Below are 20,384 nucleotides of genomic sequence, written 5' to 3'. Positions count from 1 at the left end.
AGGTGTCTACATCCTTGAACACTGCGATGCCTTGGCAGTGCATGAGGAATTTTAACAGAATCTGAATCAGGTTTATTATCACTGGCCAGAATCTCATATCAGTGGGAAACAGAGGAATGCAACTTTTTGTGCTTTATGGAGAGCTGGCTGACGGAGGAGATATCAGATCATGCCATCGAGCCCTCTGGGTTCTCCCTGTTCTGGGCTGACAGGTCAAAAAACGTCTCTGAGAAGAGTAAAGGAGGAAGGGTTGCTTCATGGTCAACAATGATTGGTCCAAGCCCCAGAATGTGCATGCTCTCAAATCCTTTTGTTCCCCAGACCTGGAGTACCTGGTGCTGCTATGCAGACCTACTGGCTGCCTAGGGAGTTCGTGGCTGTTATCATCACAGCAGTGTATATTCCGCTGCAGGCTGATACTGACCTGGCTCTCAAGGAACTGTATGAGAGCACCAGCATGCTGGAGACTGCACACCCAGAGGCTGCCTTCATCATCACCGATGACTTTAATCGAGCGCCACTGATGAAAGTCTCTCCAAAGTTTTGTCAGCACATCCAAATGAGCACTCGTGGAGATAGCACACTTGACCACTGCTACACTCCCTTCCACAACGCTTACGAAGCTCTCCTTCGCCCAGCTTTTGGAAAATCAGATCACTCTTGGATCTTGCTTCTGCCAACGTACAAGCAGAAGCTGAAACAAGAGGTCGCCATCGTTAAAACTGTCCACTGTTGATCCGACCAACCGGCCTCCATGCTGCAGGACTGCTTCGATGATGTCGACGGGAATGTCTTCCACGATGAGGATGCCTCCAAGTTCACGGATGGAGTCACGTGCTTCATCCGGAAGTGCATCAACAATGTTGTCCCCCAGAAGTTGGTCAGGGTCTTCCTGAACCAGAAACCCTGGATCAATAGTTCCGTGCGAGCAGTACTTACAGTGTGACATCAAGCTTACATCGCTGGCGATCAACTAGAGCTCAAGAAAAGCAGCTACGATCTGCGCAAAGTTATCAAGGCTGTGAAACTACAATACAGGGACAAGATTGAGTCAAGATTCACAAAGAGTAGCACACGTGACTTGAGGCGAGGGCTGCATACCATCACAGACTTCAAAGCCAAACGTTGTGGTGCCACCAACATCGCGGCCTCTCTCCCAGATGAGCTCAATCGCTTTTACGCTCGGTTCGATGTCGCTAACTCTGAGCCTCCGAGGAAAGGCATCTCTGAGGCAGATGTTTACAACGAGTGGACAGTTGCAAGGCTGTGGGACTGGATGGCATCCCAGGGTAAGTGCTCGGGATGTGCGCAACACAACTGGCAGCTGTGTTTACTGACATTTTTAGTCTTTCACTCTCCCAGTGTAGAGTGCCCTCCTGCTTCAAATTATCCACCATTATCTCTGTACCAATAAAGACCAAGGTAACATGGCTGAATGATTGGCGTCCTGTCACACTCACCTCAATAATAAGCAAATAGTTTGAGAGGCTGGTCAAAGATTACATCTGCATCTTGCTACCACCCAAACTGGACCCCCTACAATTCGCCTACAGCCAATAGACGTGGCAATAGTCACTGTTCTACATACCGTCCTTACACATCTGGAGAAGCAGGATGTTTATGTGAGAATGCTGTTCTTGGACTACAGTTCAGCATTCAACACCATAGTTCCATCCAGGCTTGACAAGAAGCTCAGAGATCTCGGCCTTGACCCTGCCTTGTGTATCTGGATCCTGGACTTCCTGTCAGATCGCTGGCAGGTGCTAAGAGTAGGCTCCCTCACCTCCACCCCTCTGAATTTCAACAGAGGATCCTCTCAGGACTGTAGACTGAGTCCCCTCCTTTACTCCCTGTATACCCATGACTGTGTCGCCGTCATAGCTCTAATCAACTAATAAATTTGCAGACGACACTACATTGATTGGCCTTGTCTCAAACATTAACAAGGTTGCCTACAGGGATGAAGTCATCTCTCTGACACAGTGGTGTCAAGAAAACAACCTCTCCCTCAATGTCACGAAAACAAAGGAGCTGGTTGTGGATTACAGGAGGAATGGAGATGGGCTAACCCCTATTGACATCAATGGATCTGGGGTTGAGAGGGTGAACAGCTTTAAGTTCCTCGGCATATACATCACCGAGGACCTCACGTAGTCTGTACACACCAGCTGTGTGGAGAAAAAGGCACAACAGCACCTCTTTCATCTCAGATGGTTGAGGAAGTTTGGTATGGGCCCCTAAATCCTAAGAACTTTTTACAGGGGTACAAGTGAGAGCATCCTGACTGGCTGCATCACTGCCTGGTATGGGAACTGTACTTCCCTTAATCACAGGACTCTGCAGAGAGTGGTGCGGACAGCCCAGCGCATCTGTAGTTGTGAACTTCCTATGATTCAAAGACAAAGACAGGTATGTAAAAAGGGCCCATAGGATCATTGGGGACCCAAGTCACCCCAATCACAATCTATTCCAGCTGCTACCATCTGGGAAATGGTACCGCAGCATAAAAGCCAGGACCAACAGACTCTGGGACAGCTTCTTCCACCAGGCCATCAGACTGATGAGCTCACACTGACTAGAGCGTATTCTATATTCCATTGACTGTTCTATTTATTATAAATTACTATGATTGTGTGTTGCACATTTAGACGGAGACGTCACGTAGAGTTTTTTACTCCTCATGTATGTGAAGGATGTAAGAAATAAAGTCAATTCAATTCAATATGTCATGAAATTTGTTGTTTCATGGCAGTAGAACATTGTAATGTATAGTAATAAAAAATTAACTCACAATTAGAATATACAGATTTTTGTATAGAATATACAATTAAAAAAAATAGGTATATGGACAGGAAAGGAATGGAGGGTTATGGGCTGAGTGCAGTTCGGTGGGACTAGGTGAGAGTAAGCGTTTGGCATGGACTAGAAGGGCTGAGATGGCCTGTTTCCGTGCTGTAATTGTTATACGGTTATATACAGTATATACATAATAAATAAATAGTGCAAACAGAGAGCAAATAAAAAAAATGAGGTAGTGTTTATGAGTTCATTGTCCATTCAGAAGCTGATCCTGGAAAGTTGAGAGTGTGTCTTCAGGCTTCTGTATCTCCTCCCTGATGGTACTAACGAGAAGAGGGCATGCCCAGGGTGATAAGGGTCCTCAATGATGGATGCTGCCTTTTTAAGGCATCACCTTTTGAAAGTGTCCTGGATGTGCATGGGGGTGGGTGGTGTGGGAAAGCTAGTGTCCATGAGGGAACTGGCTGAGTTTACAACTTTCTGCAACTTTTCCTATACCAGACGGTGATGCAACCTTACATGAACAAACAAGGTTTGCTACCTTTTTCTTGCGGTCTCTTCTTGGTGTTCTATGTAAGTCATCCTTGCTGTGTTATGTTTCTGTTGACAAAGTATAAGACACAGGAGGACAGAGATAAGTGGATTTCGAGAGACATTTTCCCAGCTTAGAAATAACTAAAAAAAAAGGGGCATAACTTTGTGTTGGGAGATGACAGAGGCAGGGTTTTTGCATACTGACTGGTAAGTGTGTGGAATGCACTGCCAAGGGTAGTGGTAGAGACAGATACATTAGGAACATTGAGGACACTCTTAGATAGGCACATGGAGGGCCATGTAGGAAGGAAGCGATAGATTGATCATAGAGAATGTTGGAAATTTGGCTGTACTGTTCTATATAATAATGGAGTTAGGTTCTGGTTCACAAGATTGCGAACACTGATTTTTGGGGTTTCACTATCAACAGACGAATTTTGGATTTTGATTGCAGACCTGTGAAAGCCATGGGGACAATTGTTGAAAATCTAAGGCAGGAGACATGAATTTGTAAGCAATTGAAAACGTTCCTCGGCACAGAAATCTGGAAAGAATTTGACCCAGCACTCTGTTCCTTGGAGTACATAACAACCTTGATCCATTCCTCATACCGGGGCAGGCCTGATCACAGTGGACTTTACTGAATTCAGAATAGGAAGGAGTTTGCGGGGCCTTTGGAAATGATGATTTTCAGGAACTGGGGAGCTAAGTAACTTGTGAAGTTTGATGTTCTCTGATTTGTGTATAGACAGTACTGGGACACAGGTTAAATTGGGAATTTTAGTCTCTACTTTTATGATGTTTAAGGATGTAATGCTAAGGCTTTATAAGGCATTGATCAGACCACACGTGAGGTATTATGAGCAGTTTTGGGATGTTCCGGCATTGGAGAGGGTCCAGAGGAGGTTCGTGAGAATGATCCCAGGAATGAAAAGGTGAACGTATGAGGAGCATTAGATGGCTCTGGGCCTCTACTCGGTGGAGTTTCAAAGAATGAGGAGGGATCTCATTGAAACTTATTGAATACTGAAATGGCTAGATAGAGTACATGTGGAGAGGACGCTTCAACAGCAGGGACAGCCTCAGAATACAAGAACATCCCACTGGAGCTGTTGGATCTCTGTTTATTTTCTGATCCTTAGTGTTCTTCCAGGAATCAAGAGTGGCAAGCAGTCTTAATTCCAAACAAACATACAAATACTAAACAAACTAAATAAAGACCTGAGAAATGATACTAGGAGAGCAATTAATGTTAAGGGGTGTAATACAAAAGAATAAAAGGTTCAAAGGTTTATTTTATTGTCAAAACATCCATGTACAATACAACTCTGATAATTGTCTTCTCCAGATAGCTACAATATACAGAAAAAACATGGGAATTGTTGAACGAAGAGCCATCAACTCCCCTGACATGAAAAAGTAGAAATAAAACCCGCAAACCCCCTCACTTGCATAAAAAGCTAACAGATTGCCCACATGGAAAATGGCAGCTAGAACATCAAAAGCCCAACTCCAACCCCTCCCTCGACAAAAAAAACGACAAAAGAGGGCACTTCAGAAAAATCTCTCACTTTTATAGAAAAGATAAAGAAAATTTCTTTGATAGTGATAAATTAGTTAATAGGCTACATAATTACCAATGTGATGTCATTATTTTAATGTGCTGGTACTTAGCCAATGAAAACTGAGAAAGGTGATAAACCATTAGTTTAGCTGCTATACCACTTTCTGCCAGTGACTGTGAAAAATACATGAGTTTACTAAAAAGTACACATCTTATAAAAACCATTATTAAAAAAAGATAGTGCAGATATTGACTCATGTGGTTGTCATAATATAGTAGTAAATTGTCTTTGGAGTATAAGACCAATAATAAACTGAGAACTCCGGTTATTAGATAATAAATACTTTTGTCACATGAGGGTACAGGCCACCTCAATCCCCAACTACCTGTATGCGAAAGGAAGGCTCCAGATGTGGTAATGTCCATAATCATAAGAGATTCTCTAGATGCTGGAAATAAGACTTTTTGGTATCCTCTTTGATATTATTGTCATATTTCACCTTTTCCTTCCTTTTGGCTTTTTAGTTGCCTTCTGTTGGCTCTTAAAAGCTTCCCAAACCTCTAACTTCCCATTAATTTTTGATCTAATATATGGCTTTTCTTTTGCTTTTATGTTGTATTTCACTTCCCTTGTCAGCCACGGTTCCATCACCCTGCCTTTAGAATACTATTACTTCTTTGTGATATGTCTGTCTTGCACCTTCCACATTTCTTCCAGAAACTCCAGCCATTGCTCCTCTATTGTCATCCCTGCTAGTGTCCCCTTTCAATCAACTTTGGCTAGCTCCACTCACATCCCTCTGTGATACCCTTTACTCCACTGTAACATTGATGCATCTGACTTTAGCTTCTCCCTCTCAAATTCTGATCCTATGTCGCCTCTTTCTAATGATCTGATCGCATTTTTTCCCAACAGAGACATCCACACCCCCTCATCACTTGTCTGTCATTTCAATACAGTGTGTATCCTTGGATGTTAAGCTTCCAGCATTGATCTTCTTTCAGCCACAATTCAGTGACGCACACAACATCATACCTACCAATTTCTAACCGTACTATATGATCATCTACCTTATTCCGTATACTGTGTGCATTCAAATATAACGCCTTTCAGTCCTGTTTTATCACTGTTTTCAATTTTGTCTACTGTTACACTGCAACTCATCCCACTGACTGCAATTTCCTTCCTGACAGTCTCACTGCACACTTCATCTAGTTGTATAACAACTGCCCACCCTCAGTCCTATCACTCTGGTTCCCAACCCCCCGCCAAATTAGTTTAAACCTTCCCCTATCTGCTCTCGGAAACCTGCCCATAAGGATATTGGACCCCCTCGAGTTCAGGTGTAATCCATCTGTTTTGTACAGAAGAGATCCCAATGATCCAGAAATCTGAAGCCTTGCAATCAACAGCCAAATAACCCTGTTCTTACCCTCACTAGCACGTGGCACAGGCAGTAATCTAGAGATTACTACACTGGATTCCATTATTCTACCAAATTCTCCAACTTTTCTCTTCAGGACCTCCTCCCTCTTCCTACCTACTGTATGTCATTGGTGCCAATATGTACCGAGACTTCTGGCTGCTCCCCCTCCTCCTGTAAAATGCTGTGGACCTGATCTGAGATATCCCTGACCCTTGTACTGGGAGTTAACATGCCATCCGAGTGTCTCTTTCACACCTATAGAATCTCATATTTATACCTCTAATTGTGGAATCCCCTATCACTACTGAAGTCCTCTTCTCTCTCATTCCCTTCTGAACCACAGCACCAGACTCGGTGGTAGAGACCTGGTTGCTGTGGTTTCCTCTGACAGCATCCAAAACCGGATATTTATTTTTCAGGGGAACGGCCACAAGTGTACTCTGCACTGGTTGCCTATTCCCTTTCCCTTTCCTGCCAGCCACCCAGCCAACTGGGCCAGCAGCTTAGGGGTGACTACCTTCCTGTAGTTCCTATCTATCACTTCCTCAGTCTCCCGCATGAGCCAAAGTTCATTAATCTGCAGATCAATTTCCTTAGTATGGTCTCTAAGGATTTGCAGATCAGGGAGACTGGAGGTTTTCCAGGGTTCCCATGTCTCACACAAAGAACGTACCCGTTCTCAGTACCCTAGCGACAGAAAAAAACTTACTAGAAACTTACTTAGAACCTCTGCTTGTACTTGAGCCAAAGCCAGAGCCTTACCACTCTAACACTGGCCCACACACACAATGGCCACTCTACTTACATCTTCCTTCTTTTCCTTGGCCCCATGCTGCCTGCAGCCCACTGAACAGAACGAAAAGCACCAGAGGTCTTTTTAAACTTTACACTGTGTTACCAAACAATGACCTCTTGTGCAGATTGCAGCCCTCTATAAACAGTCAAAGTTTTGGGTCTTCATTAGGACTGGAAAGGAAAGAGGAAGATGGCAGAATGAAAAAATGTGAGGTGAGTGGAAGATGGTCAAGGTAGAAGGTGATGGGTGAAGCCATGTGAGTGGGAAAGGCAAAGGGCTGGAGAGGAGAGACTACCATGGGAGAACAGGAAGAAGGAGCGGCACTGATAGGAGGGGAGCTGATAGGCAGGTGAGGAGAAGAGGTAAGAGGCCAGAGTGGGAAATAGAAGAGGGAAGGATTGGAGTGGGGAATAGAAAAGAGGGAGGAGCATATTGTGGAGGAGTGGGAATTCTTGGGCTAACAAAGTCTTCCCCCGTTGCTAGGTAGACAGATGAACATGTCTTATTAGATTAGTAATTTATCCACAAACTGCGTTAATTCTCGAAACTTGATGTATGCTCTGTATTCCTATCTTCGTGGCAGTATTATATCCTTATTAAATGAAGAAAATGTCACAGTTATTTTTTATCTATTTTATTCCAAAATTAGTTGTTGATGAGACCTACATTAGTCAAAAGGTAAAATGAATTACTTTAAGTGAAAAATTATGTTTGATTTGTAACTCCTTTGTTTACTGACAGGATTTTGAGACAGCGAGGGATATTTGGAAATGTCTCTGTTTCGTGGCAGCTATTTGTCAATGATACTTTACTGCAGCCTGGGCAGGAGTTTTCCAAAACATCTGGTATTGTGCTCTTCGCTACTGGAGAACTCTCCTCTCCTATAACACTCCATGCACTTCCCGATGGAATTCCGGAATTTAGTGAAACTTATGTTCTCAGGTTGATTAATGCTTCAGGTATGTGCTTGATGCAAGACATGTTGAATAATAGTCCCACCAAACACATCTTTACCTCACCTCCTCTCTCTGTCTTCCATTAGGATCACTCGCTCCATGCTTACCTTGTCCGCTTATCCCTTCCCACTTATACCTGCCGAAATGACTCCCCTGTCCATTCACCTTCAGGTTCACCTCCATTCAGGGCCCCAAACAGTTCTTCTAGGTGAGGCAACACTTCATCTGCAGATTTATTTGATGGGTTTTATCTATTGTACCCGTATTGTACTCATTGTAAATTTGGGGACTACTTTATTGAGCATCTCTGCCCCATCCACCAGAAGCGGGACTTCCAGGTGGTATTAAAATAGGAATTTTAATTCCTATTCCCATTCCTGTTTTGATATGTTGGTCCATGGCTTCCTCTTGTGTCACAATGAAACCACTCTCAGGGTGGAGGAGCAATACCTCACAGTTTGTTTGGTAGCCTCTAGCCTGATGGTATAGATGTTGATATCTCCTTCCAATAAAAAAAAATTTCCCCTCTTTCCTCTTCTACTATTCCAAACTCTGTCCTCTTGCATCTTCTCTGCTGTCTATCACTTGTCCCTGGTACCCCTACTTCGTCCCTTTCTTCCACGGTGCACTCTCCTCTCCTATCAGATTCCTTCTTCTCCAGCTCTTGGCCATTCCCACTGATCTGACCACCTATCACCTTCTAGCTGGCCTCCTTCCTCTCCCCCACCTTTTATTCTGGTGTTTTTCCCCTTCCTTTCCAGTCCGGATGAGAGGATTCAGCCTGAAATGGTGACTGTTTATTCCTTCTCCATAGATGCTGCCTGACTAGCTGAGTTCCTCCAGCATTTTGTGTGTGTGTGTGTTGCTCTGGATTTCCAGAATCTGCAGAATTTCTTGTGTTAATATATCAGTTACCTTGTTGTGTTTAGTATCTGTTTTCTCTTGTTTTGAGGCCCCTGAAGGCTTGTTATTTTGCAGTTTATTACTAAAGTGATCACTCACTACTAAATCATTTCAGCTGCTCTGCGTTTGGGTCACATCTTCTCTACATTTCCTGACAATGAGCCCATGAATTCCACCCACATACCAGGGGCAATGTGTAGTAACCAATTAACCTATGAACCCTTTGGGTCCTTAAGATGATGAGAGAATAATCGGGGCCTCCCCAGGGAGATCCAGGTTTTGCAGGGAGATTGTGCAAACTCCATGAATGCTTTGTGTTTGTACGATAACATTGCAGACAGATTTACAATGCATGAAATTCGAGCTTGCATGTGGATTTAATGACCCTCTTGGATTTATGTGTGACTTTTAGCATTCCTATATTTTAATGCTTATTTCAAATTTAATATCGGAGAATGTATACAGCATACAAACTGAAATTCCTACCCTTTGCAGACATCCGCAAGACAGAAAAAAACCCCAAAGAATGAATGACAGAAACATTAGAACCCCAAAGCTCCCCCTCCCACTTGCTCCAGCAAAAGCACCAAACCCCCCATTTAGAACGGGAAAACAATCTAGCTTTTTTTTTATTAGATATTGATAAAGCTATTCAGTTGAATCAGTCTGTAACAATTTATTAACTTTTATGTTAACTTCCCAGGTGGAGCTCCTGGCTCTGGTGGTCAATTATCAAATCAGAGCTTAAGTGTCAATGTTGTGATTCCACTTAACGATGATCCTTTTGGAGTTTTCGTCCTGGATGCAGAAAGCCAGGACAGGGAGGTTGCGGAGGACGTGCTCTCAGACGAGGACATGTCGTACATTACTAACTTCACCATTCAGCGACAGCAAGGTGCATTTGGAGAGGTTCGAATTGGGTGGGAGATACTGTCCAATGCGTTTAGATACAGACTGCCTGAAATGACTGACTTTATACTGGTTGGAACATTTCCCAGCTCTGTTGAGCTACGTCCTCACACCAGACGTCGACACACGGGTACAGATGCTCTGTACTTTAGTGGGGCGCAGGGTGTATATGGAACTGTTTACCCAGAATATCAGCCATGGATGAAGAATACAGTTGCAAATTTTACATTGTCTGCTTGGGTGATACCTGATCTCAACACCAATGGGTTTATCATATCGAAAACAAGTGATAATGCCACCATTTATTATGCTATGAAGTTGATGACCAATGAATCCTCCTTGTCAGTAACATTTTGCTATAGCGTGCTGAGCTCAAATATTACTCATGTTGCCACAGGAACAGCATTAAGGTACCTGGATGAAAATACCTGGATGCACATTATAATTGTGGTGGCTGATGGAATAATTGAATTTTATTTGAATGGGATTCTAATTCCTGATGGCGTTAAGCATCTCAAAGGTGAAGCAATCATAGATGGTAAGTGCTAAAGGCTGACCATTGTGTAGAGTCGGGATGGTGCTGCGGAGAAATTAGAGGTAGTTATTATAGAAAGCAAACAGTTTAACAGAGTGAATACATAAGACCATAAGACATAGGGGTGGAATTAGGCCATTTGGCCCATCGAGTCTGCTGAATCATTCCAGCATGGCTGATTTATTATCCCTCTCAACCCCATTCTCTTGCCTTCTCCCCGTAACCTTTGATGCCTTGACTAATCAAGAACCACTTTGACACCCTGACTAATCGTTAAGTATACCCAATGACTTGACCTCTGCAGCTGTCCATGGCAATGAATTCCAAAGATGCACCACCCTCTGGCTAAAGAAGTTCCTCCTAATTTCTATTCTAAAGTGACATCCTTGTATTCTAAGGCTGTGCCCTCCTGTCCTAGACTCTTCCATTATACGTAACATTTTCACCATATCCACTCTGTCCGGGCCTCTCAATATTCAATAGGTTTCAATGAGAACCCCCCTCATTCTCCTGATCTCCTGCAAATACACGCCCAGAGCCATCAAAAGCTTCTCACATGTTAACCAGTTCATTCCCGCGATCATTCTTGTGAGCCTCCTCTAGACTCTCCAATGCCAGCATATTCTTTCTTAGCATGGGGCCTAAAACTACTTGCAATACTCCAAGTCTGGTCTGACCCATGCTAACAAATCCTCAGCTAGAGTTGCTGCAGGGTCAGGAGTTTTTTTTAAAATCAATGTTTTGGATGTAACCTTTAGTGATTGTGGTTTCTCTATTCATGATTTGAATGCAGCTGTTTTATTTGCTCGTTGGTGATCACATATAGTATAGTAGTGAGATCACGTGATCTGAGTATGATGTTCTCCTGAGGAGATGTCTCCTTAATGGAGAATGCCTGTGCATGACTTTTGTTTAATGTGGGTAGGATGAGGGATGGGCAGCCACCACAGTGTCATTGACAGATCAGGGTCAGGTTCCAGTGGCAAGGAATGCAAGATGACTGGGGACCCTTCACTGCTGCAGCCTTCCTCCACCTTAACCACCGTTGTGATGTCTCATCGTCTTCTACCAGCTTCACTGTTGAGGATCACTCTTGGTCTGGAATCTCTCTTTTGACCTGGCCACCAGGGGTGTTTCTACCAGGATCTAAGATTTAGATGGCATCACTCTCGAGGTCCCAGGAACTCACAAGCCTCTCCACCATGACCAGGTGATGATCCTCAGAGATGATTGTGATCACCCCATTGATCGCATCCATTGTGTACAAGCTGGCCAAGTGTTTTTAGGATTGTATACCTATATGGGCTTTATTTGGACCTTTGGAACATCTGAGGAACCAAGGGACCTTGATACATGCTTTTTGTAAATCCTATTATATTTTATTTTTTACCTGTAAAAGCTTTCAAAAAAATAATCTCAATAGTTGATAGTAACATGTACGTACTTTGATAATACATTTACTTTGGACTTTTGTATATACATCCAAGAACTTTGGTGTAGCCATCAGACGTGCAGCAACAACCTGCACTCAGCATTAGTAAGACCGTTATCGACTGTGAGCTTGAGGAAGGGGAAGTCAGAGGAACACACACCAGTCCTCGTCGAGGGGTCAGCAGTGGAAAGGATGAGCAGCATCAAGTTCCTGGGTGTCAGCATCTCAGAAGATCCATCTTGGGCCCAACTTATTAATGAAATTACAAAGAGGGCACATCAGTGGTTACATTTCATTAAGGGTTTGAGGAGATTTGATATGTTTCCAGAGACTAGCGAATTTCTATAGATCTACCGTGGAGAGTGTTCTGACTGCTTGCATTGCTGTCTGGTATGGAGGCGCCACTGCACAGGATAGGAAAAAGCAGCCAAAGGTTGTAAACTCAGCCAGCTCCATCGTGGGCACAACCCTCCCCACCCTTGAAAGTATCTCTATATGGTGGTGCTTCAAGAAAGTGGCTTTCATTTTGAAGGACCCTCACAATCCAGAGCATCCCCCCTTCTTATTACTACGATTTACAGCGTCACCACCGACCTGAGTTCACCTCCTGCCGCTGTCTGGAAGGAGTTCGTACCTTCTTCCATGATTGTGTGGGTTTCCTCCGAGTGTTCTGGTTTCCTCCCACGTTCCAAAGGTGTAGTATGGGCAAACTCTGTTGGTGTCAGAGGTATGCTGGGGTAATCAGGCTGCCCCAGCACATCCTCGGACTATGCAGGTCGTTGGTGCATTTAACACATTTCATTGACGAAGGGTCTCGGCCTGAAACGTTGACTGTTCGTTTCCACGGATGCTGCCCGACCTGCTGAGTTCCACCAGTTTGTTTGTACATGTTGCTTTGACCCCAGCGTCTGCAGTGTACTTTGTGTTTTCATTGTATGTTTTGATGTTCAAAGTAAATTTTATTATCAAAGTTCATATATGTCACCATATACAGCCCTGAGATTCATTTTTCTGTGGGCATACTTAGCAAATCTATAGAATAGTAACTATAACAGGATCAATGAAAGATCAACCAGAGTGCAGAAGACAACAAACTCTGCAAATGCAAATATAAATAAATAGCAATGAAAAACGAGAACATGAGCTAAGGAGATGAAGAGTCCTTAAAGTGAGATCATTGGTTGTAGGAACATTTCAACGATGGCGCAAGTGAGTGCAGTTATCCCCTTTTAGCCAAGAGCCTGATGATTATGGTACGGTAACTGTTTTTGAACCTGGTGGTATGAGTGCTGAGGCTCTTGTACCTTCCAGCTGATGGCAGCAGCAAGAAGACAGCATGACCTGGGTGGTGGGAATCTCTGATGATTGATGCTGCTTTTCTACAGCAATGTTTCATGTAGATGTGCTCAATGGTTGGGAGGGCATTACCCATGCCAGATCCAGGACGGGTCCTCTGAAGTATTAACACCCAGGAATTTAAAGCTACTAATCCTGTCCAGTTTTGATCCCCTGATTATTACTGTCTCCTGGACCGCTGGTCTACTTCTCCTGAAGTCTAAATCAGTTCCTTGGTCTTGCTGACATTGAGTGTGAGGTGGTTGTTATGACAACACTTAGCCAAACCTTCAGTCTCCCTCATGTATACTGATTCATTACCACCTTTGATTCACCTTGATTCAGCCTGTGACAGTGGTGTCATCAGCAAGCTTGAATATGACATTGGAGCTGTGCTTACCCACACAATGAGTAGAGCAGGGGACTGAGCACACACAGCCTTGTGGTGCTTCTCTGCTGATGGAGATTGTGCAGTCAATCCCAAATGCATAGGGTCTGTGAGTGAGGAAATTTCGAGCTCATGTGAAAAATAAAGCAAATCTTTAATCCGTCGGTTGCATCTCATCTTGTATGCCTGATGACCTTGGGTCTCAGGCTTGAACAAAGAGGCGGTACAAAGAGGGTTAGTTTCTCAAGGGCTGTGTTCAGCTTGAGTGAATATACAACATCTGCACCCTGTTTCTGTCAGTATATCATCTTAACCCTTACCTTCCTGCAACTTGCACAGTAGCTCACTGAGCCATTGCTAATTTTATGTTATGGCATGTCATTTAATTCATAGTTTGTCTATTTGTCTTGCATGCTTCACATTGTGTTTCATAGATTAGATTTATGTACCAATGCCATAAAAGGGAGTTATATTTTGGATGAAAATTACAATAGTATGTATATAAAAAAAAGCAGTTTTATCTTAAAATGCCACAAGTAGCATAGCAGTTAGCACAACGCTATTACAGCTTGGTGAGTTGGAGTTTGGAGTTCAATCCAGCATCCTCTGTAAGGAGACTCCCCATGGAATGCGTGTGTTGCAGACCTCTGGGTGCTCTGGTTTCCTCCCACACTCCAAGGATGTACCGGGTAGATGAATTGGTCATTGTAAATTGTCCTGTGATTAGGTTAGGGTTAAATCGGGGGTTGCTGGGTGGCACAGCTCGCAGGTCCGGAAAGGCGTGTCTGCGCAAAATCTGTAATATAGAATTTTAAAAAATAACATTTTCCAAATAATGTTGTGCATCTCAATTTATTATGCATTTTGTGTTCATTTCGGATTGTCTTGTTATAGGAAGGATGTGGACGCTTTAGAAAGGGTGCAGAGATTTACCAGGATGTTGCCTGGATTAAAGAGCATGTCTTATGAGGATAGGCTGAGTGAAGGAGCAAAAGGAGTTGAGAGGTGATTTGTTAGAGATGTATAAGATGATGAGAGGCTTTGATAGAATTGACAGCCACCACCTTTTAACCAGAAAATGGCAAATTCAGGAAGGAATAATCTTAAGGTGATTGGAGGAAAGTTTTGGGGGGGGGGGGGTGTCAGATTGTTTTTACACAGAATGGTAAGTGTGTGTGTTATGCACTGCCAAAGTTGATGACAGAGGCAGATACATTAGGCACATTTAATTGATAGGCATATGGATGACAGAAAAATGAGGGGCTATGCAGGAATGAAGGGTTAGACCACACCAAGTATTGTGTTCAGTTCTGGTCCTCTCATTATAGGAAGGATGTAGAAACTTTAGAGAGGGTATGGGGGAGATTTACCAGGAAGCTGCCTGGATTGGAGAGCATGTATTATGGGAATAGACTGAGTGAGCTGGGGCTTTTCTCTTTGAAGTGAAAGAGGATGAGAGTTGACTTGATAGAGGTGTACAAGATGATAAGAGGCATAGCCAGAGTGAACAGAGACTTTGGCTAACACAAGAGTTCATAATTTTATGGTGATTGGAAGAAAGTATGGGGGGGGGGGGTGATGTCAGAGGTAAGTTTTTTTACACAGGAGGGTTGTGGGTGTTTGAAGGCAGAGGCAGATAGATTAGGGACATTTAAGAATCTCTTGTATAGGCACATGGATAAAAGTAAAATGGAGCACTCTGCAGGAGGGTAGTGTTAGATTGATCTTGAAGTAGACTAAAGGATCGTGGGCTTATATTGTGTAGGTTCTAACAACATTACCACTCAATGCAGTCTTGGGTTGTTAAAGAATGTGGGGAAAAACGCAAATCAAGCATTTTTGGAATCATTTAATTTCTAAAGTTCTCACTTTACCAAAGGAGCCACAATGGTCATTGGAAACCTCAATGGTAATAGTTGCCTGTATAATAAGTTCCTGCTTAGCCAGGGTGTCAAAGGTTGCAGGGAGAAGGTGGGAAGATGGGATTGACAGAGATAAAATATCAGCAAAATGGAATGGTGGAGCAGAATCGATGGGCTGAATGGGCCATTCAGCCCATCGATTCTGCCTTATGGTCCAATAGCTCCAAGCACATCTTCTCCTGTATTCTCATTAACTGTGCTGTACCGTTCTACGTTCTGTGCTCTATGTTCTCCCTCCAGGGCCTGGTTTTCTAACTGTTGGGGCGAATACAGATGGGCAGAACAGGTTCACGGGGCTAATGCAAGATGTGAGAATTTATGTCCGCAAGCTGAACCGAGATGAAATCCATGAAATTCACGCCACTCCAGCGAAGGCTGACCTGCACCCGATCTCCGGGTACCTGGAATACAGAGGAGGAGAGAAAAAGAAGTCGTTTATCGTTGCTGCAAGAGATGATGCTGAGGAGGAAGGGGAAGAATCATTTGCCTTGAAACTGACAAGTGTGTATGGTGGGGCCAGGATTTCACAGCACAATGCCACAGCTACACTGCGAATACAGAAAAGTGACAATGCCAATGGACTGTTTGGTTTCACTGGGACCTGCATTCCACAGGTGAAATGTATATTCTAACACTTGATTTGAGGTTCACAGGCAAGTTTCTAGTCTAAATTCATGAAACTTGGGCCCTTTAAATTTGGAACTACTGTAAATACTTGATGAAGCTTTGTAGCATAAAAAAGACAGTATTTTGGCCTTTACGCCTGTCAGCTTCATCTGCCTTGGCAGTCCAAGTCCCTTCCTACTCTTCCCTCACTATTCGGTCTTAAGGTACAAAACTTGTGGATTCTGGTTAATTGGGACACCTCGGGACCAGTACATTTTGGCCCTATTTAGCAGCTGCCCCAATTAGCCGAAGTTTCATGGAAATAGTTAAAAAGGTATAAAAATGACAAAGAGCCATTTAATTAAATAACAAATTACGTATTTAAATGAAATACAGAACAAATTAGAACACTACTAATACTACTGCAGTACTTACAAAACTGTATTAGTTCCGAATAGTTATCGACAGAGAAATTTATCCATGTCGTGTTCTTCTGACTGTAAATGAACAAAATCAGTACATACAGTACACCTAGTGCAGATAATGCAATTCAATTGATGATTTCATCCTCCAAATCTTCCGTTTCATTATAACATTCAAGATTATTGTTGATATCTTCAAACTTGTTATAGTTTCTAACTTTTTAAGTAGTGAAATCATTTAATTTTCTCTCCTGGCCACTTCTGGCATCTCCAAGCCTCAGTGCTTGAACCTGCAGTTCTGAATTGCCTTACTGCTTATTTCTCAACAACTATTAGTGAAAAAAAATATCACTGTGTTTTGAGCACAAACACATGCAACTGACACTATTTAAAAACTTTACTCAAAATGCGGTGTTGTGTCTAACAGCCACATGAGTGCAAGCAATTAATGCTAGTTAGGAACTGCTTGGCATCAGTCTTCTGCCCCAATTAAGTGGCATAGTGTCCCAAATAAATGAAGGGAATTCTGGCTATTTACTCTATTAGTTTTTGTCTTAAAGAGACAAATAAGTGGCTGCCCTGATTAACCTATAGTCCAATTTACCAGAATCCACTGTATTTACCTTTTATTTCCCATAAGCTTCAGTACTACAATACTCCGTCACAATGCTTTTCAATGTCCAACAACAATTTCTCCCAGTCTGTTTTTAGATATGTAGTCACTCCCATACTCTCCTCATGTTTCTCTTTGAAGATCTTTTCCCCATGGATATAATTATTTGTATTCATACCCGTTTGAGTGGGAGGGAGGGGAAAAGGGTATTGCTTAGTTCTGTCATTATTATTGATGTTTGTGCTGTTCTCCTGACCAAGCTATGTTGATGCTTGAATGTGTGGCAATGTTTGCAGGCTGGCCCCCAGAACATCCTTGGGTGTGATGGTATTTAACGCAAACGACAGATTTCACTGTATGTTTTGACACACGTGTGATAAATAAATCTGAATCTGAAGCTGAAGTTCCAGCAACACCTGCTGTATTCAAGATTGTTCAACGTCATTTCCTGTACAGAAGTGTAAAGGGGAATGTGACCCATAGAGTCACTGAGAATGAGTCCACTGTCATGGATCCAGTTCCATGAAGTAGCAGGTCTAGGACGCCAACGGCTACAGGCTACAGCCACGGAGCTAGTTCAATGCCGAGCCGAGTGACGATGGCTGCAGGCCTCAGTTGCAGAGTCAGTTCAGTACCGAAGTGAGTAAAGCCTCAGAGTAGTCAGCTGAACACCAATTTGAACTTCGCCCTTGGCCTTGACGCTTTAAACTTTTTAATCTGGCTCAGCACTTAAATTGGGTTAATCTTCAACTTCAGCCTTGGCCCTCAGATTCGTCCATCATGGTTAGACTTTCAGGTCTAGACTCTTGGACTTGTCAGTCACACGTTTCACCTTTAGGGCTAAATGTCTACTTCTTATTTTTCTAATTGTCCTGTATTTACTCATTTCTTCTTGAATAGAAATTGCAGCTGTTTCCTTCACAGTGAGCAACCTGCATGACTTTGTGCAGTTTACCAGCAAATCTTTTGTTTATTTTCTTGCAGATGGCTGCTGAGGGATCTACAATTTCATGTGTTGTAGAAAGAACAAGAGGAGCCTTGGACTTTGTCTTTGTGAATTACAATATCACACAGATTGAATTTGACAGCAGTGATGTGAATGATTTTGTCAACTCCACTGGTACCATCACTTTTGCTCCCCAGCAAAACTCTGAGGTAAGTAGAAATCTAACTGCGGAAGAAAGTTGAATGCAGGGGTGTAAACGGTTCTGACCACCAGCAGATGGTGTGAGCTTTAGTTTTTAATGTCGTATTATATTGAATTTCTAATTTAAAATGCATGCCTGTTGTTGGGGATTTTTTTCAGTGACCACAGTAATGCCAGGGCATTTGTCTGGTGGCACATGAGGTTGTTAAACGGCAACTCTGCTTCCTGCTGCACAGTTAACTGAGTTTCTAACAGACATCTATCTGGGGAAGTGCACTGTCTCAGGCTTCAAGGCAGCCACTATCATCCTGGTGCCTAGAAGGATGACAGTATCTGTCAGTCCAGTGGCACTGACCTCAACAATAATGTAGTGCTTTGTGCAGAGGTTTATGGATCACATTAAATCCCAATCTTCCTGCTACATTGTACCCTTTCCAATTTGCTTATTGCTCAAGTCGGTCCACTGATGATGCCATAGACTTGCACTCCACTCCGTCCTGCCCCACTTGGAAAATGGTGCCTCAAACTCCAGGATGTTGTTTGTTGACTTTAGCTCAGTGTTCGTCCCTCACGAGCTGATGGGTAAACTGCCCATGATGGATTTCAACACTTTCTCTGCAACTGAATCCTGGACGACTTGACAGAAAGGCCACAGTCAGTCCCAAGTTGGCAGAAACATCTCTAACACCGTTAGGCTGAGCTCTGGCACTCCCCAGGGCTGCAAGCTCAGCCCACTGCTGTTTACACTGCTGATGCATGACAGCATTGCTAGATCCAGTTCTAAACCGAATCATCAAGTTTGCCGAAGACAACAGTAGTTAGCTTAATCAACGACGACAAATCGGCTTACAGAGAGGAGGTAGAGCGGATGGTGGAATGGCATGAGCACAACAACTTGCATCTCAACGTGGACTCGACCGAAGGGGTGATTGTGGACTGTAGGTAGGTGCAGGCTGACTATTACTCACTGCACACACACAGGTCCGCCGTGGAGAGACTTAGGAGCACCAAGTTTCTGCGAGTGCACATAATGGACAATCTCATCTAGTCTCTCAACACCACTTTGGTTCAGAAAACACAGCAGCGGCCCCATTTCCTGAGGAGACTGAGATGAGGGAGGCTCCTCCCCTTTCCCATTTTAACCAGTTTTTACAGGAGCACTATTGAGAGTGTCCTGACCAGCTGCATAACTGTCTGGTATGGGAATTGTAAGGTAACTGACCGCAAGTCCCTGCAAAACGTTGTGAGGACTACTGAGAGGATCATTGGGTCTCTCTTCCACCCATTACAGATATTTATCGGGAGCACTGTGTATGCAGAGTCCTTCCCATCCCTCCAGCAATCTTATTGATCTCCTGCCATCAGGCAGAAGGTAACACAGCACTAGGACAAGGACCGAAAGGATGAGAAACAGCTTCTTCCTCTTTGTCATGAGACTACGGAACTCCCAGCCACCACCCAGGTCTAATCACGTATGAAGCACCAGTAGCATAATACTATTACTTGTTAACTTGTGTCACAAATGCATCTTATGCTGAATGTCGATCTTCTAGAATATATTTTATTATTTCTTAATTTATTTGTGGTGATATTACATTGTGTTATGAGTGTGAGTTATACATACTGTGTTGTGCACCTTGTTCTAGAGGAACGTGGTTTCGATTAGTGGTATACATATATACAGCTGAATGATATTAAACGTGACTTGATTTGACTTGCCAGTCTCTAGATTAGATTGGTTTTATTTGAACGGTCCATGTTCAGAGTCTATGGACGATTATGGAAACTCACAGAATCTGTAGATCAGTTCCTATCAGGAATACAAGAGCAGCTCGATTTATCCTATGCAATATAAATTACTTTATTTATTTCATGATTTCACTGTTTAAATCATAACATAGTTCGTGATTTTTTTACTATTTGATCCTGCTCAGTTACTCCAGAATTTTGGGTGTTGCTGAAGATTTCCAGTGTCTGCAGAATCTCTTGTGTTTAGTAAGGGCACCATGGTAGTGTAGTGGTTAGTGTGCGCTGTTAACCCGAGGGGTTGGAGTTCAGAGTTCAATTTTAGCGCCATCAGTAAGGAGATGATTTCA

General features: G+C 43.2%; 1 protein-coding gene across 1 annotated transcript in view; it reads left to right on the top strand.

Moving 5' to 3' along the window:
- The window catches only part of adgrv1 (adhesion G protein-coupled receptor V1), a 528,099-nt gene that overhangs the window by 121,258 nt on the left and 386,457 nt on the right, over positions 1-20,384 (top strand). Inside the window, exons 19-22 of the mRNA XM_073066702.1 lie at positions 7,862-8,079; positions 9,683-10,426; positions 15,741-16,114; positions 18,126-18,296. Coding sequence (XP_072922803.1) covers positions 7,862-8,079; positions 9,683-10,426; positions 15,741-16,114; positions 18,126-18,296 — 1,507 coding nt within the window. The remainder of the gene's footprint in view (positions 1-7,861; positions 8,080-9,682; positions 10,427-15,740; positions 16,115-18,125; positions 18,297-20,384) is intronic.

Source organism: Hemitrygon akajei, chromosome 2 (genome assembly GCF_048418815.1).
Source record: "Hemitrygon akajei chromosome 2, sHemAka1.3, whole genome shotgun sequence".
Taxonomy (NCBI): Eukaryota; Metazoa; Chordata; class Chondrichthyes; order Myliobatiformes; family Dasyatidae; genus Hemitrygon; species Hemitrygon akajei.
This window is presented reverse-complemented; position numbering and strand designations above follow the sequence as displayed.